The sequence below is a fragment of the Leopardus geoffroyi genome, chromosome E2 (assembly GCF_018350155.1).
Source record: "Leopardus geoffroyi isolate Oge1 chromosome E2, O.geoffroyi_Oge1_pat1.0, whole genome shotgun sequence".
NCBI lineage: Eukaryota > Metazoa > Chordata > Mammalia > Carnivora > Felidae > Leopardus > Leopardus geoffroyi.
This window is the reverse complement of record NC_059335.1, coordinates 25,440,145-25,465,821: the sequence shown is the minus strand read 5'-3', so window position 1 is coordinate 25,465,821 and position 25,677 is coordinate 25,440,145. Positions and strand designations below refer to the sequence as shown.

At 35.9% G+C, this 25,677-nt stretch overlaps 1 protein-coding gene across 2 annotated transcripts in view; it reads left to right on the top strand.

The window, feature by feature from the left end:
- Window positions 1-23,226, top strand: part of ITFG1 (integrin alpha FG-GAP repeat containing 1) — a 347,243-nt gene extending 324,017 nt beyond the window's left edge. For both annotated transcript variants that reach the window (XM_045442649.1, XM_045442650.1), the window contains 4 exons: window positions 11,196-11,320; window positions 16,080-16,162; window positions 19,446-19,563; window positions 23,095-23,226. In XM_045442649.1, the coding sequence (XP_045298605.1) occupies window positions 11,196-11,320; window positions 16,080-16,162; window positions 19,446-19,563; window positions 23,095-23,154 (386 nt within the window). In that variant the 3' untranslated portion in view covers window positions 23,155-23,226. The remainder of the gene's footprint in view (window positions 1-11,195; window positions 11,321-16,079; window positions 16,163-19,445; window positions 19,564-23,094) is intronic.
- The last annotated feature ends 2,451 nt before the right edge of the window (window positions 23,227-25,677 follow it).

The following is a 25,677-nucleotide window of genomic DNA, read 5'->3' as shown; positions in this document are numbered from 1 at the left end:
ATCTGTTTTTTATCTTAAAGTCCTCATATGAGTGAAGTCATATGATATTTGTCTTTCTCTGACTAATTTCACTTAGTATAATACCCTCTAGTTCCATCCACATAGTTGCAAATGGCAAGATTTCATTCTTTTTGATTGTCAAGTAATACTCCATAGTATATATGTATGTGTGCCTGTAGAGTTGGGAGTTTCTGATGGTGTTCTCTGGTCCTTTCTAGTCTTTGTTGCTTTTGGTCTGTTTTTGTTTTTCTGTCTTTTCTCCCCTGAGAGAGTCCCCCGTAAAATTTCTTGCAGGGCTGGTTTAGTGGTCACAAACTCCTGTAATTTTTCTTTGTCTGAAAAACTTTTAATCTCTCCTTCTATTTTGAATTATAAAGAATTCTTGGATAAAGTATTCTTGGCTCCATAGTTTCCGATTCAGCACATTGAATATATCCTGCTACTCCTTTCTGGCCTACCAGGTTTCTCTGAATAGGTCTGGTTCAAACCTGATCTGTCTTCCCTTGTAGGTTAAGCACTGTTTTTCCCTTGCTGCTTTCATGATTCTTTCCTTGCCTGAGTATTTTGTGAATTTGACTATGATATGCCTTGTTGATGATAAGTTTTTGTAATATTTAATGGGAGTCCCTTGTGCATCCTGGATTTTGATGTCTGTGTCTTTTCCCAGGTTAGGAAAGTTTTCTGCTATGATTTCCTCACATTACCCTTCTACCCTGTTTTCTCTCTCGTCCTCTTCTGGAACCCCTATGATTCTGATATTGTTCCTTTTTAATGAGTCACTGATTTCTCTAATTCTTAAATTGTGCTCTTTTGCCTTAGTCTACCTCTTTTTTTCTGCTTCATTATTCTCCATAAGTTTGTCCTCTATATCGCTGATTTGCTGCTCTGTCTCATCCATCCTTGCCACCATGGCATGCATTTGAGATTGCAGTTCAGTTATAGCATTTTTTATTTCATCCTGACTAGCTTTTGCTTCTTTTATCTCCACAGAGAGGGATTCTAATCTATTTTTGACCCCAGTTAGTATTCTTATTATCGTGATTCTAAATTCTGGTTCAGACATCTTGCTTGTATCTGTGTTAAGTCCCTGGTTGTCATTTCTACCTGCTCTTTCTTTTTTGGGTAAATTCCTTCATTTCATCATTTCGAAGGAAGAAAAGAATTAATAAAGCAAAAAAATTAAAATTAAAAGATGAAAAGCAACACATACACATAAAAGAATCAAATAAATGATGCTAGATCCTAGGTGTGTTTTGGTCTGGTTGTTGAAAGGATCTTGACAGATTAGAGAAAAAAGGGAAAAAGAAAAAAAGGAAAACATTTGAAAATTTGAAAAACTGAATACATTGAAATAGAATAAAATGAAATGATGGAAGTAAAATAGAATTTGAAAAATTTACAAAAAAGTGAAAAATACAGGAGAAAAAATATTTTTAATAAAAATTGAAAATGAAAATAAATTTTTTCTCTTTCTGTATTCAAGAAACAAAAAAGAAAAACAAAAGAAAAGTAAAATTAAATAGATGGACCAGTGAACAGACTGAAATACGATTGAAATTACATCATTTTCCCCTAGAAGTGAAACTATGAAGCAAGTATGGTCTGTAAACTAAGCAGGCAGAGAGACTTGTGTTCCTGAAAGCGAGGTTGGCCCAGTTGGGCAGGGCTTAGTGTAAGGGGTCTGTTCTCCACTAGATGGCGCTGCATAGCTTACTGGAATGGATTGCTGTGGTGCTTGTAGATGTGTATGCGCATGCGCGGGAGGGGTGAAAATGGTGTCACCCAGATATCCAGTTTCTAGTATCAGAACTCCGTTCTCCCAGATCAGCAATCACACACCCATCCTTTGTCTCTGGCTTCCATCCACTCCTTGATTCTACACTGTCTGTGACCAAGCCATCATTTTGCCAGGCGGTGCCTCCCTCCTGAGTTTTATTTCAGATGTGACTGTGTTTCCCAGCCCCTCACTTCTGAGGGACTGTGGCTTTGTCCTGCGCAGACCTTCTGGGCAGGATCTCACCAAGCAATGGCCAGGTGCCAGCCACACCCAGGAATGTTCCTGGGACCATGCTGTTTGTTGCCAACGCCCAGAGACTACGGCTGATTGCCAGCCCGCCCCAGAATATGTTCACACGATCGTGTAGCAGCAGTGTTTCAGGGATTATGTAAAATCTCAACACACATCTGGCACCAGTCTTTACCCTCAACGATCTTGTTCCAGTACCAGCAAATGTGGTTGTTCTCCAGGGTCTACTGGCACATTTGCCTGTGGGGGGCCACACAGCCTATACCAGAGATCCTCCCCACTGGGGAACCACCTCTCCCCTGTGGCTTGAGGACCCCTGGGGATTCTCCCTTCCCAGCAGAGCACCACCAGGTATCAAGCTGTGGAGTTTCAGACGCTGTGCTCCCCCTGTTTATAGAGTTTCAGTGGATTTTAAACACTCTCCTTTCTCTTTTGTCCCTTTTTAGTTCAGTCCCTGTGGCTCTTTCCACTTTTCCACTTTCTCTCCAGCTGCTTTTTTTTTTTTGGGGGGGGGTGTTTTTCCAATACTCTCCCCCTGTTTCTATCCTCTCTCCACAAGCAAAAATAGCTCCCTGCCCTCCGTGGTTTCTCTCTTACCCAGTTCACCTCTCTGTGCTGCATACCTGCCGAGTTCTGTGGTTCAGGTTGTGCAGATTGTTGTGTTAATCCTCAAATCAGTTTTCTAGGTGTGCAGGATGGTTTAATGTTGATCTGGCCGTATTTCATGGACTTGAGACACAAAAAAAACCAACATGCTATTCCACCATCTTGGCTCCTCCCTCTCCAACAGTAGATTTTTAAAATGATGATATTAGAGGATTAATGTAGGGAATAAAATTATGGTCTTTTTTAACATTCCTCTTTTTTCTTTTTTTAAAGTATACATATGGTAACATAGCATTGTTTTATAAGTCTCTAAGTTTATAAGTTGACACATCATGTCACAGCAATGTATTTTCTATCTCTGTTAAGGCAATGGACAGCAAATACAAAGTTACATCCACAGTTCATGTTCTTATCCTCCATTAGCTCTTCACATAGCTTTTAAGAATTTTTTACAAGATTTACAAACTGGCAGAGAGGACACTTAAACAAAAGCAGTAATCATACATATCATTAAGTTAATTTTGAAGGAAAATGAATTGGATTTTTGTGTAATGCAATGGTCTTGAATTCATCACCAAGGCAATCTCATGTAGTGAAGAGAACACTGATAGGAAGTTAAAAGTATACTCAGTCGGTTAAGCATCCGACTTCAGCTCAGGCAATAATCTCAGAGCCCCACATTAGGCTCTATGCTGACAGCTCAGAGCCTGGAGCCTGCTTTGGATTCTGTATCTCCCTCTCTTTCTGCCCCTCCCCTGCTCACATTCTCTCTCTCTCTCTCTCTCTCTCTCTCTCTCTCAAAAATAATAAATAAACATTAAACAAAAATTTTTAAGTATATTCGTGGGCTGACTCTAACACAGACTACCAGTGAAATCTTGAGAAATTAACTTTGGAGTGTCTTAAGATTTTCATCTTTCCCTTTTTTGCTAGTTTCACTGAGTAATGTAATCCCAAAGAGAAACATATATGAAAGGAATTATAAAGTTATTACAAGATGTCATTCTGTTTACTTCAAAAGAGAGTCTTCATGTGATGAGTCTTAATCATTGTCTTTTTCACTCTTCATGAAAAAAGGTGACTTCTATATGTTGATAAAGATTTTCAAGATACTGCTTTACTAAGATTTTTTTTAAGTAGAGTGACTAATATTACACTGTATGTTAACTGGAATTTATTTTATTTTATTTTTTATTTTTAAAAATTTACATCCAAATTAGTTACCATATAGTGCAACAATGATTTCAGGAGTAGATTCCTTAGTGCCCCTTACCCATCTAGCCCAACCCCCCTCCCATAACTCCTCCAGTAACTCTCATTTTTTTTCTCCATATTTATAAGTCTCTTCTGTTTTGTCCCTCTCCCTGTTTTTGTATTAGTTTCCCTTCCCTTATGTTCATCTATTTTGTCTCTTAAAGTCCTCATATGAATGAAGTCATATGATTTTTGTCTTTCTCTGACTGACTAACTTCACTTAGCATAATACCCTCCAGTTCCATCCACATAGTTGCAAATGGCAAGGTTTCATTATTTTTGATTGCCGAGTAATACTCCATTGTATATATATACCACATCTTCTTTATCCATTCATCCATTAATGGGCATTTGGGCTCTTTCCATACTTTGACTATTGTTGATAGTGCTGCCATAAACATGGGGGTGCATGTGTCCCTTCAAAACAGCATACCTGTATCCCTTGCATAAATGCCTAGTACTGCAATTGCTGGGTCATGGGGTAGTTCTATTTTTAGCTTTTTGAGGAACCTCCATACTGTTTTCCAGAGTGGCTGCACCAGCTTGCATTCCTACCAACAATGCAAAAGAGATCCTCTTTCTCCTCATCCTCACCAACATCTGTTGTTGCCCGAGTTGTTAATGTTAGCCATTCTGACAGGTATAAAGTATCTCATTGTGGTTTTAATTTGTATGTCGCTGATGAAGAGTGATTTGGAGCATTTTTTCATGTGTCTGTTAGCCATCTGGGTGTCTTCTCTGGAGAAGTGTCTATTCATGTCTTTTGCCCATTTCTTCACTGGATTATGTTGTTTAGGTGTTGAGTTTGATAAGTTCTTTACAGATTTTGGATACTAACCCTTTATCTGATATGTCATTTGCAAATATCTTCTCCCATTCTGTTGGTTGCCTTTTAGTTTTGCTGATTGTTTCCTTCTCTGTGCAGAAGTTTAGTTTAGTTTAGTTCAGTTTAGTTTGATGAGGTCCCAGTAGTTCATTTTTGCTTAAAATTATGTTTTTGATCATGTCTGTGTAGATTTTAGAAAAAATAATTTTTAAAGGCATTTATAATAATAAATGTCTTTTAACTGTTACTTTGGTTTTCTCTTAATGGGATTTCAGTTTTACAATGATCTTTCTGCTTACCTATTTTTAAAGAATTTTAATAACATGAAAAAATATTCATAAAATAATACTGAGTGAAAAGCAACAATACCAAACTATGTTAATGTGTTTATCTGTGCATGCATATACCTAGGGAAAAAAATTACATGATTGAAAGTATGCTAAAATATAATAATTATGTCTTCATTTTGAGATTTTGGATAATTTTATGCTAATTATTTTTAATAGTTTTAAGTTTCCTTATTTTTTTTAACAATTTTTTACTGCTTTATTTTTGAGAGCGAGAGTGTTGGGGGGGAGGGGCAGAGAGTGAGGGAGACACAGAATCTGAAGCAGTCTCCAGTCTCTGAGCTGTCAGCACAGAGCCCAATGCAGGTCTCAAATTCATGAACCGCGAGATCATGACATGATCCAATGTCAGCTGCTTAACCAACTGACCCATCCACATGCCACATGTTTTCTTACTAAACATACTCTTTTAATTTGAAATTTATGTTCTTAACAGAGTACTCGATAAATGTTCTTATTTTTAGTTCTTTACAGCAAGGTAATTATAGGAAAATAATTTATATGAGTAGTTTGATGTCTATTAAGTCAGTCTTTGCTGGTACTGTAGCAAAATCCATACATATTTGATTTTTACTTCAACCATGTAATAGTAAATTTTATCTTAACAAATACAGCTAACCTGTATTTAGTGTTTACCAGGCAGGACAAGATACTTTTAAGCACTCTCATTCAATAAGCATAACTCCATAAGGCAGACTAATTCTTCTAATTTGCAAATCATTATATTGCTTTACAATTTTATATACATTAACGTTTTTTAAATGCCTATACGTAAGTTCACTCTTTCCATTATACATTTCTATTTCTAACATAAGAACTATATAATAAATCATAACATAACATAAGAACTATATAATAAATCATGTATACTTTCAAATTATTTCATATTTCTAGGTAATGTTAGTGATGTTAAGAGAGTCCCACTAAATATTAAAATTTTTAGATATTAGTCTTATCCTTTTTTTTTTTTAATTTTTATATTTTTAGAGATAGACAACACGAGTGGAGGAGGGGTAGAGAGAGAGGGAAACAGAATTCGAAGCAGGCTTCAAGCTCTGAGCTGTCTGCACAGAGCCCAATGTGGGGCTCAACATGGGAACCACGAGATCATGACCTCAGCCAAAGTCAGCCACTTAACATACTGAGCCACACAGGCACCCCAGTCTTAGTGTTTAAATGTTCAGCTTAATTATGTAACAAACACCTAGCAAATATATATACTCATAGGGAGAGATTGACTTTTGGAATGCCAGTGTGAGGACTACACGAACCTGCTCTCCCCAAAAAGGGAAATAAAAATACTGGCCAAACAACTAGTATCAACCATTTCAGAATTTAAGAAATTAACCAAAGCTATAGAATGGAGTGTGTCTGTATGTATCCAAGAAGAACTACTAATCCTCACTAAGACAGCAGGATCTGTGGCACTTTTACTTCAGGCTATTCCCATCTGAACTACCTTCTCTACTGAGCAGTACAGCAGCGAGGAAAAGCTAGCAGCCTCACAGTCAGTGGACAGGACTGACCTTTGGAGCTCCATTAAAATTCCGATCCCCATAGCACTGTCAATATTTTATCTAAACTAGCAACTCCTTGGAAAATCCCCATTCTCAGGATTTGGGGGCTGTTTGATTTGACTCAGAGTTCAGCCCAGCAGTAAAAAATAAAATTTATTTTACAAATTTTAAAAAGCCCTATCCCTGGGGCATTACCAAAAAGAACAATCATCTGCTGGCAAAATCTAAGCTACCTAGGCCTATGATTTCAGATATAGTGAAACAAGAACCTGTTCAACGTATAAAAGGAAATCTTGAGGAACAAAATGACTTTGAAAAACTCCAATATATTCATAGGGATCTATACGGCTGTGAACATGCCTAGAAATGAAACTACCTCATTCAAATACTACCTTGTGGCCCTGCTTAAGCAATACATGAAAACTAAAATTAATCTGTAAACTGCCTGAAGTTTGAAGGAATACTTCCACACACAAATCCCCCAAAGTGTGGAAGACATATAGACAAGATATTTAAAGAAATCTTGTGACCAGTCATTGCTGACTCAAGTATATCCCCTAGGAAGTCAGGCTTAAGATAAAAACTTTAAAAATAAGAAAATAAAATAACTTTGTGGCAGGGAATGAAGGATCTATAGAATTCATCCAGGAAACTCACTGAACAAATGAGCGCCACCAACAAAGAAAAACCAACAAATCCTTGAAAGGAGATGGTTGATACCACAGTCATTATATTATCTAAGAAATCCACTTTCAACCAAAAATTATATGACATGCAAAGAAACAGGAAATTATGCCACAAACACATTTTTAAAAAAATAAAATAAAATAACAGAAAATGTACCCAAAGATATTGGACATAGTTGACAGAATCTATAAAGTTGGTATTATAAATATGTTTAAAGAACTAAAAGAAGCCAGGATTGAAGAATTAGGGGTAAATATGACAACTATATCTCACTAAATAGAAAATGGAAATAAGGAGATAAAGATCATTTTAAAAATCAAATAGAAATTCTGGAAATGGAAATTGAAGAGAAAAATTCAGCAGAGGACTCAACAGATTTGAGTTGACAAAAGAATAAGCAAACTTGAATAGGATCAAACTTGAATACTAATTTCTGTATACAGGAAGTATATACAGCCTGAGTTATAGAAGAAAAAAAAAAACTCAGAGACCTATGGACCCACCATCAAGCATACCAACATATGTATAAGGGGATTCATAAAAGGAAAAGAGAAAAAGAAAGGGGCAAAATAAATATCTGAAGCAATAATGGCCAAAAGCACCTAAATTTGATGAAAAGCATTAATATGCACATCTAAGAAGCCCAGCAAATTCTAAGAAGAGATCCACGCATAGTCAAACTGTCAAAAAACAAAGACAAAAATTCTATTGATAGCAGCAAGAGAGATGCTACTTATCACATATATGAGAGCCTCAATAAGATCAACAGCTGACTTATCAACAAACACCATAGAGGCCAGAGGAGGAGGATATATGCTAAAGGTGGGGGGGGGGGGGGGGGGGGGGACTGTCAGTGAAGAATTCTATATGTGGCAAAACGATTCTTCAAAAATGAAGAAATTTAGACATTCCTAGATAAACAATACAGACAATTCAGGGCCACCTGGGTGGCTCAGTCAGTTGAGTGTCCAACTTTTGTTTTCTGCTCAAGTCTTGATCCCACGATTGTGGGATCAAGCCCTGCATTGGGCTCTGTACTGAATGTGGAGCCTGCTTGAGATTCTCTCTCTCTCTCCCTCTCTCTCTCTCTCTCTCCCTCTCTCTCTCTCTCTCTCTTTCTCTCTTTCTCTCTCTCCCTCTTAATCTCTCTAAAATAAAAATTAAAAAAAATTTTTTTTTAAACAGACAATTCATCTCTACCAGGCCAGCCCTAAAAGAAATGCTAAAGGGAGCCCTTCAGGCTGAGCTTAGAGGACAACTAGACAGTAATTAAAATCCACACAATTAAGTAAAAACACCAGTAAGACTATAGATAAATAGAAAATATGGTAATGTCTCTTATTTCCTATCTGACTTAAATGTGCATAAAGTAATCATGTAAATCTGTGTTGATGAGCTGGTTATGTATAAAAATATAACATATAAGAGCACAAAAGAAAGGGGAGGACAATAGCTATATTGGAGCAAAGTTGTTATATGCACTAAGAATTAAGTTAGTTAATATGCTAATTGTAATCTCTATGGCAACCATGAAGAAAATAATTCAAAAACTATAAAAGAAATAACTAGGGAATTAAAATAGTATACTAAAATAATTTAACAAAGTAGTAGTGCCTTTAATTCAAAAGACATAAAACATGTACAAAACTAAGAGTAAATGGGAGACATAAATCCTGCCTTATCAGCAATCAAACTAAGTGTAATTGGAATAAACACTCTTATCAAAAGGCAGAGATTTGTAGAATGGATAATATATGACTCAATTATGTGCCATCTACAAAAGACACTTTAGGTTCAAAGATACAAATAAGTTTGGGGAGGGGGGTGCCTGTCTGGCTCAGTGACTCTCAATCTCAGGATTGTAAGCTTGAGCCCCACACTGGGTATACAGATTACTTTAAAAAATAATATCTTTTTTAAAAAAGATACAAATAACTTGAAAGTAAAAATATGGGGGAAATTATGCCATGCAAAAAGTAACCAAAAGAGAGCTGGAGTGGCCATTCTAGTATCAGACTAAACTGGACTTTAAGACAAAAAATTGTTACTAGAGACAAAGAAGGACGTTTTATAATGACCATAAAAAGGGTAATCCATAAGGAAGCTATAAGAACTATAAAGACATAGGCATCTAACCACAGAGCACCCCAAATACATGAAGACTTGAGGACAGAAATTGATAATTCAAAATAAATTATTGGAGACTTTAATACTGCACTTTCAATAATGGATCAAATCAGGCATAAGATTGTTAAGGAAAGAGAAAATGACACTACAAACCAACAAAACCTAACAGAACTGTACAGAACACTCCACCCAACAACAGCAGAATATGCATTCTTCCCAAACACACATGGAACATTCTCCAAAATAGACTGACCATATGCTAGGTCATAAAACAAGCCTCAATAAATTTAAAAGAATTGAAATCATCCTAGGTATGTTCCCTAACTACAATGGGATGCTATTAGAAATCAATAATAATTTGAAAATTCACAAATATGTGGAAATTAAACAACAGACTCCTAAAAAACCAATAGGTCAAATAAATCACAAGGGAAACTAGAAAATACTTAGGTGCATGAAAACAAAAACACAACATACCAAAATATATAGGCTGCAGCTAAACCAGTTTGTAGAGGAAAACTTATTGATGTAAGTGCCTATATTAAGGAATAGGAAAAATCTGAAACTGATAACCACCTTAAGAAACTACCTGGGGCACCTGGGGTGGGTCTGTTACGCATCTGACTTTTGGTTTCAGCTCAGGTCATGACCTCACACAGTTCATGAGTTAGAGCCCCACATGAGGCTCCGTGCTGGTGGTGCAGAGCCTGCTTGGGGTTCTCTCTCTCTCTGCTCCTCCCCTGCTTGTGCGCTATCTCTCTCTCTCTCTCTCTCTCTCTCTCTCTCTCTCAAAATAAATAAATAAACTGGAAGGAAGGAAGGAAGGAAGGAAGGAAGGAAGGAAGGAAGGAAGGAAGGAAGGAAGGAATTAGCCAAGGAAAAGGAAACTAAGCCCAAAGCAAGCAGAAGCCAAAAATGAAAGAAAATAAGAAGGGAAGAAAAACATAAAGAAAACCAATTAAAAGATTTTTTTAAGATTAACAAAATTTACAAACCTTTAGCTAGACTGACAAAAAAAAAAGAGAGAAGACTCAAATTGCTAAAGTCCATAATGAAAGAGGATACTATTACCAACCTTAACAGAAAAGGAAGCTACATAAATAGCCAATAACACTTGAAAAGCAGCTCAGCATCATTAGGCATTAGGTAAATGCAAAAAAAGCCACAATGAGAAATACCACTTCACAACCACTGGGATGGCTATGATCAAAAAGACAGAGGAAGCATTAGCAAGGATGTGGAAAACTTGGAACCTTCATACGTTATTGGTGGGAATACAGAATATAGAATGCTGTGGCCATTTTGGAAAACAAGTTGACACAAAGACTTGTATGTGAATGTTCACACAGCAGCATTATTCATAAAAAGACCACACATTGTATGATTGTATTTATATGAATCTCTAGAAGAGGCAAATCTATAGAGAAACTGATTAGTGATTACCCATAGCTGAAAGAGTAAAGGTTAGAAATAGGAGTAACTTCTAATGGGTATGGGATTTCTTTTTGGGTGATGAAAATGTTCTAAATTTGTGGTTATAGTTCAACAACGTTTTTAATATACTCAAAAACACTACACATTTTAAGTTGGTGATGTTTATGGTATGTGAATTATATCTCAATAAACCTGCTTTCTTTGAAAAGTGAATCATTAATGTTAATAATCGAGACATTTCATTTCACATTTTTATCCTTAAAGAATTAAGTTCTGGCACCTAAATTGTTAACATTTTTATCATTTTAATGTTTGATAAGAGCAATGTTTACAAAGATGCCTTTTTTTTTTTTTTTTTTTAATAAATGTAGCTGGACAACTCAGCCAGTCAGCACATTTAGCTCTCCAACTACCATACAATGTACTTGGCTTAGGTCGAAGTGCAAATTTTCTTGATCATCTTTATGTTGGCATTCCCCGTCCATCCGGAGAGAAGGTGAGTAAAAATTTATTTTGTTTACAATGAATCTGTGTTTTAACATTCACTATTTAGTATTTGAATTCAACAATTTGAATATTTGAATTCAAATAATTCAAACTTTTTTAATCTCTTTAAAGAGATGTAGAAAAATAGACATAATGACTTAAGAAAAAGAAATAGTGATCTACCTAAACTTGCCTTACATAGAACACATCATAATTTGAAGATATAGTTTTCTAGCACCTCTCTCATAAACCTCATGACCTCCTATCCCTCTTTTCTCCTTTTTTTCTTCATCTTGAATATCTAACATAATATGTATTTTATTGTTTGTCATACTCCACCTCCACTCGAATTTTAGCTTCAAGCAGCATTTGTACATAGCACTTTGAACAATGCCTCCTACACTGTTGAATAAGTATTTATTGAATAAATTGAATACACTGTTGTGTATTGAATACACTGTATTGAATGTATTGAATGTGTATTGAATGTGTTGTATTGAATGTATTGAATGTGTATTGAATACACTGTTGAATAAGTATTATATTCAGAGACAGAAATATAATCCTTCAAAAGATTAAAAAAAAATTGCCACCAGGGCACAGGAGCCCTATTTGGTGCTTATTATATATCAATTTAGCTTAATCCATACATAGGATTTCAATTAATCAAGGAGTACTTAAGCTTTTTCCTTATTTATTTATAATAATAATTGGGGTTTTTTTGGTTTTTGGTTTTTTTTAATATGAAATTTATTGTCAAATTGGTTTCCATACAATAGCCAGTGCTCATCCCAACAGGTGCCCCCCAATGCCCATCACTCACTTTCCCCTCCCTTCCACCCCCTATCAACCCTCAGTTTATTCTATTTTTAAAAGTCTCTTATGGTTTGGCTCCCTACCTCTCTAACCTTTTTTTTCCCCTTCCCCTCCCCCATGGGCTTCTGTTAAGTTTCTCAGGATCCACCTAAGAGTGAAAATATATGGTATCTGCTTTCTCTGTATGACTTATTTCACTTAACATAACACTTTCCAGTTGCATCCACATTGTACAAAAGGCCATATTTCATTCTTTCTTATTGACAAATAGTATTCCATTGCATATATAAACTAACATTTCTTTATCCATTAATCAGTTGATGGACATTTAGGCTCTTTCCATAATTTGACTATTGCTGAAAGTGCTGCTATAAACATTGGGGTACAAGTGCACCTATGCATCAGCACTCCTGTATCCCTTGGGTAAATTCCTAGCAGTGCTACTGCTGGGTCATAGGGTACACCTATTTTTAATTTTTTGAGGAACCTCCACACTTTTCCAGAGCAGCTGCACCAGTTTGCATTCCCACCAACAGTGCAAGAGGGTTCCCATTTCTCCACATCCTCGCCAGCATCTATAGTCTCCTTATTTGTTCATTTTAGCCACTCTGACTGGCGTGAGGTGGTATCTGAGTGTGGTTTTGATTTCTATTTCCCTGAGGAGGAGCGACGTTGAGCATCTTTTCATGTGCCTGTTGGCCACCTGGATGTCTTCTTTAGAGAAGTGTCTATTCATGTCTTCTGCCCATTTCTTCACTGGGTTATTTGTTTTTCGGGTGAGGAGTTTGGTGAGTTCTTTATAGACTTTGGATACTAGCCCTTTGTCCGATATGTCATTTGCAAATATCTTTTCCCATTCCGTTGGTTGCCTTTTAGTTTTGTTGATTGTTTCCTTTGCGGTGCAGAAGCCTTTTATCTCATGAGGTCCCAATAGTTCATTTTTGCTTTTAATTCCCTTGCCTTTGGAGATGTGTCAAGTAAGAAATTGCTACGGCTGAGGTCAGAGAGGTTTTTTTCCTGCTTTCTACTCTAGGGTTTGATGGTTTCCTGTCTCACATTCAGGTCCTTCATCCATTTTGAGTTTATTTTTGTGAATGGTGTAAGAAAGTGGTCTAGTTTAATTCTACTGCATGTTGCTGTCCACTTCTCCCAGCACCATTTGTTAAAGAGACTGTCTTTTTTCCATTGGATATTCTTTCCTGCTTTGTCAAATATTACTTGGCCGTACTTTTGTGGGCCCAATTCTGGAGTCTCTATTCTATTCCATTGTCTATGTGTCTGTTTTTGTGCCAATACCATGCTGCCTTGATGATGACAGCTTTGTAGTAGAGGCTAAAGTCTGGGATTGAGATGCCTCCCACTTTGGTCTTTTTCAATATTACTTTGGCTATTCAGGGTCTTTTGTGGTTCCGTACAAATTTTAGGATTGCTTGTTCTAGCTTCGATAAGAATGCTGGTGCAATTTTGATTGGGATTGCATTGAATGTGTAGATTGCTTTGGGTAGTATTGACATTCAAACAATATTTATTCTTCTAATCCATGAGCATGGAATATTTTTCCATTTCATTGTATCTTCTTCGATTTCCTTCATAAGTTTTCTATAGTTTTCAGCATACAGATCTTTGTGATTCTTAGTTCAGTTGTAAATGGGATCAGTTTCTTTGTCTTTCTGTTGCTGTTATACCCTGTTTATAATAATACCCTGTGATTATTATAAAATGTCCTTCTTCATCTTTTGTTACAACTTTTAATTTAAAGTCTAGTTTGATATAAGTATGGCTACTCCAGCTTTCTTTTGACTTCCACTAGCATGATAGATAGTTCTCCATTCCCTCACTTTCAATCTGAAGGTGTCCTCAGGTCTAAAATGAATCTCTTATCGACAGCAAATAGATGGGTCTTGTTTTTTTTATCCATTCTGACACCCTATATCTTTTGGTTGGAGCATTCAGTCCATTTACATTCAGTGTTATTATAGAAAGATATGGGTTTAGAGTCATTGTGATGTCTGTAGGTTTCATGCTTGTAGTGATGTCTCTGGTCCTTTGTGGTCCTTGCAACATTTCACTCACAGAATCCCCCTTAGGATCTCTTTTGGGGCTGGTTTAGTGGTGATGAATTCCTTCAGTTTTTGTTTGTTTGGGGAAATCTTTATCTCTCCTTCTATTCTGAATGACAGGCTTGCTGGATAAAGGATTCTTGGCTGCTTTTTTTTTTTTTTTTTTTTTTTTTTTCTGTTCATCATATTGAAGATTTCCTGCCATTCCTTTCTGGCCTGCCAAGTTTCAGTAGGTAGGTCTGCTACTACTATTATGTGTCTACCTTTGTAAATTAGAGCCTGTTTATCCCTAGCTGGTTTCAGAATTTTCTCTTTATCCTTGTATTTTGCCAGTTTCACTCTGATATGTCGTGCAGATGATCAATTCACGTTACGTCTGAAGGGGGTTCTCTGTGCCTCTTGGATTTCAATGCCTTTTTCCTTCCCCAGATTAGAGAAGGTCTCAGCTATGATTTATTCAAGTACACCTTCAGCCCCTTTTTCTCCTTCCTCCTTCTGGAATTCCCATGATATGGATATTGCTCCGTTTCATTTCATCACTTAGTTCTCTAATTCTCCCCTCATACTCCTGGATTTTTTTATCTCTCTATTTCTCAGCTTCCTCTTTTTCCATAATTTTATCTTCTAATTCACCTATTCTCTCCTCTGCCTCTTCAATCCGTGCTATGGCCGCCTTCGTTTATTTTTCACCTCATTTATAGCATTTTTTAATTCATCTCTGTAGCAATAGATTCTCTGATGGCCTCTGTGCTTTCTTCAAGCCCAGTGATTAATTTTATGACCATTATTATAAATTCTTATTCCATTATATTGTTTAAATCGGTTTTGATTAATTCATTAGCTGTTGCTACTTCCTGGAGCTTCTTTTGAGGAGAGTTCTTCCGTTTTGTTATTTTGGGTAGTCCCTGTGGTAACTCCAAACTGTAGGCCACTTCTTGTGCTATCAGGAGTAACTTGTGTGGTGGGCGAGGCCGCAGTCAGACCCGATGTCTGTCCCCAGCCCACCGCTGGGGCCACAGTCATACTGGTGTGTACCTTATCTTCCCTTCTTCCAAGGGCAGGACTCACTGTGGAGTGGTGTGTCCCCTGTCTGGGCTACTTGCACAGTGCCAGGCTTGTGCTGCTGCTTCAATGGATATGGCCAAGGGCGTATTAGCCGGGGTGGATCTGCAAGGTGCACAGGGGCGGGAGGGGCAGGCTTAGCTAGGTTTGCCATGGGTGGTCCCCTGTGGGAGAAACCCTGCAGCACGGGGAGGGAGGTAGGCCCGTCAGAGGCGTGGATCCACAGAACAGCAGCGTTGGGCATTTGCACGGTGCAAGCAAGTTTGGTGAGGGGAACTGGTTCCCTTTGGAATTTCAGCTGGGAGATGGGAGAGGGAAATGGCACTTCCCAGCGCCTTTGTTCTCCTGCCAAGCTGAGCTCTGTGTTCTGGGGCTCAACAACTCTCCCTCCCAGTGTCCTCTCGCCCTCCCCGCTCTCTGAGAACAGAGCTGTTGACTTTTAACATTCCAGATGGTAAGTCCCACTGGCTGTCAGAACTCATAGGGTCTGGCCCCTCTGCTTTTGCAAGTCAGACTTCGGGGGCTCTGCCTTGCCAGGTGGGCTGCCCCTCCACCGCCCCAGCTCCCTCCTACCAGTCCGTGTAGCACGCACTGCCTCTCTGCCCTTCCTACCCTCCTCCATGGGCCTCTTGTCTACGCTTGGCTCTGGAGAGTCCGTTCGACCAGTCTTCTGGCAGTTTTCTGGGTTATTTAGGCAGATGTGGGTGGAATCGAAGTGATCAGCACGACGAGGTGAGCCCAGTGTCCTCCTATGCTGCCACCTTCAATTTAATCTAATAATTGTTTTTAAAGTATACTAGATGTTAAATGTTCTTAACATTCTTTTTCCAGTCTATACGAAAACAAGAGTGGACTGCAATCATTCCAAATTCCCAGCTAATTGTTATTCCATATCCTCACAATGTTCCTCGAAGGTAATGCCCTTGCTTGAACTGATTTTGGTAAAAATACTGTCAATTCAGAATCATAGAAACAGTTACATCTTTTAAAAACTCTGTCTCTATTCCTGCTGTGTTCCCATGAGTGCCATCATTTAATTTGCTTACAGCAAACCTTAAATGACTAAACATTCCTACACAAAAGGTCCCTGACTTTTTTTATGGAAAACAAATTAAACCCTATTAGAAAAACAGCAGGTTAACTAATTAGGGATTTATACATATTCTGATTAAATAAACTGATCTTCAGTTCACTAGCTATAAATTCTAAAATTTCAGAGTGCTGAATTTTTCAATAAGCATTGATCTTTTTAATAAATGCTTAGAGAAGTGGTATATATCCCACAGTGGTTAGGCACACGTTTTGGAGTCAAACAGACCTAAACTAGAAACTAAGACCCACTGCTGATGGTCAATTTCTGCATTTGTGAAGTGGGAAGTAGAACACCTACCTTAAAAAGATGAAGATGAAATATGTTTAAGACAGTGCCCAGCATAGAGTAAATTTTCAGTGAAATGTAGATGTTTTTTATCTTTAGCAGAATATATTCCTCCTGTAATAATAGCATTTAAATCTAACTCCTTATCTTTTTTCATTTTTCTTTAAAATACTAGATTCATTCCATCATTTTTAAAAAGTAGGTAATGAAAGTATTCACTAACACTTGTTTCATTGGAAAGAATACAAGTTGTCCTTAAAGTTAGTCTGATATCAGTTATGGAAAATAACCAAAGAGGAAGGGTGTAATTTATCTATGAATATGTAACCAGCAGGGTGCTGTTTTGTTACATTTCTTCTCAAAATCCAAGCTGTATTGTTCTTTATTAAATTTTTCAATGGAATATATTCAATGGTTTGCTAGAACCAGCTCATGCCATCTCATGAGCTGATGGTATGCGTCTTTTTCCCACTGTGTTCAGTGAGGTAACATTAAAATCAGCTATGATGGGAGTATTTACAACATGAAAATTGGCAACTGCCAATAAGGTCTTTTTTCCCCACCCGAGAGAGCCACTTTACCAGCTCACTACAGGATATATTTTATGGTAGATTTAAGGGCTTTAGAAGCAAACTACTTAAGAAAACAACTTTATCACATCATTAGGCATGAAATAAGATAACATCAGTAGAGGGGCACTTGGCTAGCTCCATCAGTGGACCACATGACTGGATTTTGGGGTTGTGGGTCAAGCCCCATGTTGGGTGTAGAGATTACTTAAAAATAAAATCTTTTTAAAAAGAGAGAACATCTCTAGAAACAGTTATAGTCTGAGTTCAGATATTTTTTAATGAGTCTATATTATGTGTTTGTTACTTTTTTATACATGAAATTTATAACAAAACTAAAAAATCTGCACTATGGATAGGAAACTATATAAATTATGGTACTTCTATATGGTCTAATATCATGACACAGAACAATCTCTTAAAATAGAGTGGTAAGCAAAAGACAAAGGGAAATGCATTTAGAGTATGTACAATAAGCAACCATTTGTGATTTGAAGAAGATATTTGTGCATATATGTCTATGTATGTATAGAATATCTCTGGAAGGATATGCAGGAAATTGGTAAGAACTGATTGCTTCTGAGTAAGAAACTAAACATTGGCCTTTTGTCCATATTTTTTCTTACCAAGATTTTTTTCTTACGTCTTTTCATTTTTTTGTTGTTTATTTTAAAAGAACTACCAAAAAAATCTCATGAAAGAACTTTTTTTTTTTTTAAGTATGAAGTAAGGTACTGAGAATAACTAACCTCAACTAACAGTATTCATTTTCTTGGTTTTCTTACTTTTGAATTTTGGAAAATTCTGTTACAGTTTTCTTTTATAATCTCAACATTTTTCATGTTTCTCTTGCTTTTTCTGAAGAAATGTTCTTTTCAAATTTATGTACATAATAAAAACGTAATTGATTTTAGTTTGAGGTGTATTTTGAGATTTATTGACTAGAGGCTAACTTACAGATCAATAAATTTTAATTATCCCAAAATAAGTCAATTACTACTTGCTATTCATCGGAATGATCTTACTTTCATTAAACTTTTAAAATAAAAATAGGCTAAATATATTTTTTAAAAATCCATGTATATGCTTCCTATAAGAGACTCCCCTCAGATGTAAAGTCACACATACTGAAAGTCAAAGGAAGGAAAAAAGATGTTTCATGCAAATGGAAACAAAAAGCTGGGTAGCTATATATATATATACATATATATAATATATATATGTATATATGTATATATGTACATACATATATGTATATATATACATATATGATATATACATATATATATCTCAGACAAAATATTTTAGAACAAAGACTTTAATAAAAGACAAAGGGCATTACATAATAACACAAGAGTCCAAAAAAACCCAGAGGATATAATAATTGTAAATATTTACGCACCCAGCATAGGAGCACCTAAATATATAAAGCAACCATTAACAGACCTAAAGGGAGAAATTGACAGTAATACAATAACAGTAGGTGACTTTAAAATGAAAATATATCCATCATCTATTTTCAGGGAGAATAAAATTCTTTGTATATAACCACCTGCAGTGTTGGTGATATAGAGCTTAAGCTTTTCAAGGTTTGCAAGTGCCATATTACGTAGTAGGGAAAGAGCTAGTTCTATTTATGCTAAAGTCTGTATATTGTCATTAACACTGAGGGACTAAAAGTGATTTTGTAAGAAGTCTCAATGTCATTGTGGTAATGTAAACCCTCCAACATGGCTCAGAAATGGTAGAAGTGTTTTTACACAAGCCATCTATCTATACCCACTTAGTTATATGGCTGTTTTAGTTGGCCATAGTACATATATGAACAAGGATCAGAAAATAAGGTGACGTGATATCAAAATTATGTAGTCTTGAAGTTCAAGTTTGCAAATTCAGCAAGTAAATCAAGACATAAAAACAATCTCTAAGATTGTCCTAAGTACCCTTAATAGGTTCACTTAAGAATAATTCTCACAGGATCAAAGAAAAATAATGAAGCATCTCATCAAAAATTCTATTCTGTTTCAGTTCTCTGAGTGAAATCTGAACTCTGTAGGATCATTAGTATTCTTAGCCCAATCTAAATTTAAGTGCTGTTGTTTTATTTATAGTGAATGGATAGTTGGGAGAATTAATTAATTGATGAATCAACTGTTTCATTAATTAATAGCTATTTGCTTTTGGGTCTCAGTAGAATTTTGTGATTTTTCATTTAAATGTGTAATTTTAATGATTCTGTTTTATCTACAGCTGGAGTGCCAAGCTGTACCTTACACCAAGTAACATCGTCCTACTTACTGCTATAGCTCTCATCGGTGTCTGTGTTTTCATCTTGGCAATAATTGGCATTTTACATTGGCAGGAAAAGGTTTGTTCATTTAAATGAAATATTAACTTTTATTAACTTAGAATAGTAATACATTGCTCTCTAAAAACATTATATTTTAAACTTTTTTCAAGTAACTAAGATTTTCTGATTTTTCACATTCTGTCCATAATGTCATCTTACTGATAATTTCTTTCATCCTCTCAACTTACAAATGTCTCTTAACAATTCATACAAATTATTTTAAAATTATTTTAAAACTTCAATGCTGTATAATAGTAATAAAATGATCACCCAAAAATTACCAGAAATATAGAAAAACTTAATTAAAAACAATGTCATAAAGTCCTAAAAAATAATTTTTTTTAACAAGCCTATGTTTATGATCTACTTAGAGCCATGAACCCTTTTTTCCAGGAATAACAGCTATCTCTATATAAAGAATTGAAACACAGACAAGTTAAATGATTTTCTCAAGGTTTGGGTGGGAAGTAACAACTAAAGTGATAAACATCTTTTCTATTTGTAAAGTATTCTTTGCACTAAACATATTTCTATTCTTTAGTATAACTCCTAAATAATTAAAAACAACACTCCAAAAACATAGTTTTTCCTTATACAGTGTTTATGAGGAGGAAAGAAGAGGCTATCACATAAATTTACTAGCAGTTGAGATATAAATTGAAAAACCAATTTCTATGAAAATGTGAATATGAATTAAATACATGTGTTAATAGGAATATATATTAAAGTATATAACTAGCAGGTTCCAACAATGTTCCCCAAAAAAGTCTTCTTTGTGTCATACAACTGTTTTCTTTTTTTTTTTTTTTTTGTAACTACTCTCTCTGGATTGTCATGCCCATTATAATTATTTTTTATTAACTAAATTTACCATGTGTTTTAGCTGTTTTAACTTATGAAAAAGAGAAAAATTTAACTGTTCTGATAAATTTTCATAGGTTTGTCTCTCCCAAAAAATTACTCCTTTCCATCAAAAATGATAACAGAAACTTACATATTCAGTTAATTTTAAGATTGCAACTTAAGAAGTAAAATAAAGGGCGATCCTACATATTTTTTTTCCAGAAGTATCAGAACACAGTCTGAAGTATTAAATAGCTCTAGACCTATAAAGGAAAGGAAATTAATTTCTTAATTCCTCAGATCATCTGATTACAGGATAAACATTGTGGACTTATAATAATAATGATTCAGTGACTGAAAATTGAAGTTTTAAATACAGATGTGTATTTAACCATATATACTCCACTCTGGTACTGTGGTTCTTCTACCTTTCTGACCACTTCTTTTTCACCTATGCTGGGTGCTCCCTTCTACCATTTCCTTTTTTTTTTTTTTTTAAAGTCTGAATTGTTTAGTGAACAACCACAGTTTTTTTTTTTTCAACGTTTATTTATTTTTTTTGGGACAGAGACAGAACATGAACGGGGGAGGGGCAGAGAGAGAGGGAGACACAGAATCGGAAACAGGCTCCAGGCTCTGAGCCATCAATCCAGAGCCTGACACGGGGCTCGAACTCACGGACCGCGAGATCGTGACCTGGCTGAAGTCGGACGCTTAACCGACTGCGCCACCCAGGCGCCCCATACCATTTCCTAACCATGGTGTCTGCCTTAGGGTGTCTTCTTTGTACAGTTTTCCTGCCAATTTTATCCAAAGGCATAACTTCACACTATTACTTCAAATACCCCTAACACTCATCTCTCCCTAAAGGTCTCTTCCCCCATTTCTAGCCGTCTCCATGACATCTCTACCTAGATCACTTACAAGCAGCATAAAACCAGTATTGTAGGGGCACCTGGGTGGCTAAGTTGGTTAAGCCCTTTGACTCTGGATTTCAACTCAGGTCATGATCTCACAGTTTGTGGGATCAAGCCCCAGTGGAGGGCTCTGCGCTGGATGTGGAGCCTGCTTAGGATTCTCTCTCCCTCTCTCTCTCTGGCCCTTCTCTGCTTGTACACTTTCTCTGTCTCAAAAGGAATAAACTTAAAAAACAAACAATATTGTAAAGCTTTGTCTGTCTTCTTTCCTACTTAACTATAAAATTTGATCAGTTGCCCCACTGATTTTGATTCCATAGCAATCCCTGCAGCTGACCCCACATCTGCATTCTTACTCCCAGGGGCTTTAGGTTCAGCTCCTTGTTAGGTCCTGCCTGGTCTCCTGGAGTTCATTCTTTCCCTTTCCACTTCATTGATTGCACTGCAGCCATATTATTCATCATCAAGTTTAGCCTTAATCATGTCACTCCTCTGTTCAAAAATCTCTGCCTAAAATCTGTAAACTCCTTAGCCTATCATTCTTAGAACTTCCATAGGACTCCACCATATACCTTTCCAACCTTATTTGTTACCAGTTGCTTTCAAGTATTCCATGCTTCTGCCCCACTTGGCATGATTATACCTATTTCATGCCCAGTTTGGAATGAATGCCCCTTCCCCTCATTTCCATGACTACTATCTTTTCAAAGCTTTCCCTTTCCTCACTCCAACCTAGAAGTAATCTCTCTCCCAGAATATTAGTGACATTTTTCACTTTTTTTCCCTGAAATACAGTCAATTCAATATGGTTTGCTTTTTTCTCTCTAGGCTTTAAGTTCCTTGAGAACAAGATACAAAACTGAGGATTTTTCTAATCCCTCAAAATACCAAGCACAGTACTTTGCTGGGAGTGGAAGGTCAATGAATATATGCTAAATCAATAGGTTAATGCAAAAATAATTAATGTACTTTGCTTAGATTTGCTTATAGTGTTAAGAATGGGAAAAATAGTTGGGGTGCCTGGGTGGTTCAGTTGGTTAAGCTTCCAACTCTTGGCTTTGGCTCAGGTCATGATGTCACAGTTGATGAGTTCAAGCCCCACATCAGGCTCTGCACTGATAGTGTAGAGCCTGTTTGGGATTCCCTCTCTTTCCCTTTCTCTGCCCCTACCCCGCTGGCACTGTCTCTGTCTCTCTCAAAATAAATAAACTTTATTAAAAAATAAAATAAGAAAGAATGGGAAAAATAGTTAATTCCATCCTTGTAGAATTAAATTTCTACTACTACTTTCAAATAAATAATAAATGATAACCAACTCAGCATTTAAGGAAAAGGAACATTTCTTGTTGGGTTTTTTTGTTTCTTTTTTAGTTTTTGTTTGTTTGTTTTGTTTTGTTTTCTTGAGTTTATTATCCCTTTAAAAGAAAATCTATCTTCCCCCTGGACAGTACTTTGTTTTTTTTAATTGTATTTTTTACTTTTTAAAATTTACATCCAAATTAGTTAACATATAGTGCAACAATGATTCCTTAGTGCTCCTTAGTAGATTCCTTAGTGCTCCTTACCCATTTAGCCCATTCTTGTTGGTTTTTCAATTCAGTTAGTGGGTTCTTAATTATAAAATAGCTACTGTAAACTACAAAAATTTCATAACATTATTACATAATAAAATCACATCGTTTACCTACTACTGGCTTAGAGGTTTAAGATTTTTTTAATTAACGTTTCAGAAATGGCTTTTATTGACATTTTCCTATCATTTATAACCTAGTCTAAAATTCTTTTTCAGAAAGCAGATGATAGAGAAAAACGACAAGAAGCCCATCGGTTTCATTTTGATGCTATGTGACTTGCCTTTAATATTATGTAATGGAACAGCTATTCACTTGATTAATTGAAATACTAAATTTGGCTGATAGAAGAAAATAGGGGATTTTGAATATTATTTATAAATGATGTATCCTTTGGTAATTATTGAAAAGTATTCAAATAAATATGGTCTGAATGTGTCACAAGGTCTTTTTTTAAAGCACTTTGTATACAAAGATTTGGGTTATTTAAATGTGCTGTATGTTTTTGTTCCTTTGTGGAATGTGTTGCATGTACTCAGGTGTTTATGTATTTATAATCTTATTAGAATAATGATGATGGAAAAAGACATGTATAAATAAAAATAAATGAGCAGGGATTTTTGTGTTCCATTTGAATTGGTCTTGCTTTTTCTTCTAACTGCAAATTATACTTTTGTGAATGTATCACAGGTAAAGTTATTTCACCTTCGCCACAGTGGGCCAGGAATCACTCACTGAGGGCACACAGGGTAGTGATTGGGTACTCTGGCTTTGGAATTGCAGTCCAACAGGCTTGCCTTAAATTTCCAGTTTCACCAGTCACAAGGTGATTGAATTTGGCTAATTGCTTAATCTGTGAGCCTCAGTTTTCTTGTTTACAAATGGGGCTAAGAATACTACTTACTTGAGTTTGTAAACATCAAATGGGATGATGTATGTGAAGTGCTTAGCTTGGTGCCTAGCACAGAGTTAGTGCTCAATTAAGTGGTAGTTGTCATTGTTACTATTTTTAGATTTGCTTTTTACAGACTTCTACAACTAATTATCAAAATATATAGACTCAATAGAATTTTATTTTCAGGCATGAAGAAATCATATTCTTTGGAAAGCCTAAATTCTTAGGGTGGTTGACACCTTATATAACAATTTATTACTTGCTCATATTAACTACAAATGATAGTACCCTCCAAGAATTAACGTGCACTAAAAATTTTCTTTTGAACACTGATCCTAATCATGTGATAATGAAGAGTATTTGATTTCTTGAAAGGAAACTGCTGTAGATAGCATCTGAGAATGCAAATCTTCAACCACATTTTTATTCTCAAAAGCATTCTCTAATTTACACTCACACTTCAATGCAAATTTTTGTGAACTTCACCTCACCAAAAAGTTACCCTAAGATTTAAACCTAAGACTGGGAAAAGTTTATATGTCAGTGCTAATGATTGTCTAATGTGCAAATGGACATATGATGCCTATAAAACACAAAAACCCCCCAAAATTTAATTTTGTTCTTTGTGTTATTTTTTTCTTTACAATTCACTGGGAATGGCATGTGTATAAGTGGTTTACTTTGTGTATCTATGCATGTTAATATGTCTCCTTAATAAATACTGTGTATTGAAACAAAGTATTTTGGTGAATTTGTAAATATTTTGTAAGTAATTATAAAGTCTAAATCACCTTCTGGACCATGAGACAGAGGAAAATTGATTCACCCATTGCCTCCTTGTGAGTTCATGCAAGATAAGAATCCCCTGACTACAGTACTCAGTTAAATTCACTAAACAGTTATCAACAGCAATACTGTGCCAGGCACTATTCCACGCTGTCCCTAAAGACTGTTAGGCTGAGTATCTATAAACTGATATAGCATGAGGTTTAAAACTCACTTGGGAGTCAGGATATATGGAGGAGTAGTGTTATAAGCAAACCAAATGTTAAAAAGAAAAAAAGAAGAGAAAGGAATACTTCACAATTCCTTTAATAAGGTCAATATTTCCCTAACACTAAAACCAAGTACATTACAAGAAAATAAAACTACAGGCCAATATAGATGCAAAACTCAACAGAACATTAGTTAATTGTATCCAGAAATATGTAGACAGATAACATGTAATAATCAAGTGGGTTTCCTCCAGAATGCAAAACTGATTTCACTATTTGAGGTAAAAAAAAAAAAAAAAAGCAGTAGAACTCACCATACTAATAAATCAGAAAAACCATCTTTTATCCTCTCAATAGACACAGAAGGAAAATTTAACAAATTTAACATCATTCCTGATTTAAAAAAAAAAAATCTAGGCAAACTATCAATAGAACTTCCTTCACCCTAAGGGGCATTTTTTTTTTTTTTTTATCTGCAGCTAATGATGTTTTTTAAATCTGAGCTAATCTGCTCACATACTTAATGGTGAGAGACCAAATGCTTTCTCCCAATGACTAGGAACAAGGCAAGTATGTCCTCTCCCACTGATAGCTTTCCACATAGTCCTGGAAATCTTAATCCAAGAAAATGAAACAAAAGGCATACAGATTGAAAAGGAAGAAATAAAACTGTCCCTATTAGATGACATGAGTGCCTAGAAAATTCCCAAGAATCTATACACCCACACAACCTCCTAGAACTAAGTGAATTCAGCAAATTCGTGGTCAACACAATCATTTTTTTTTAAGTTTGTTTATCTTTGAGAGAGAGAGAGAGTGTGTAAGTGGAGGGAGGCCAGAGAGAGAGAGGGAGACAATCTGAAGCAGCCTCCAGGCTCTGAGCTGTCAGCACAGAGCCCAATGCGGGGCTT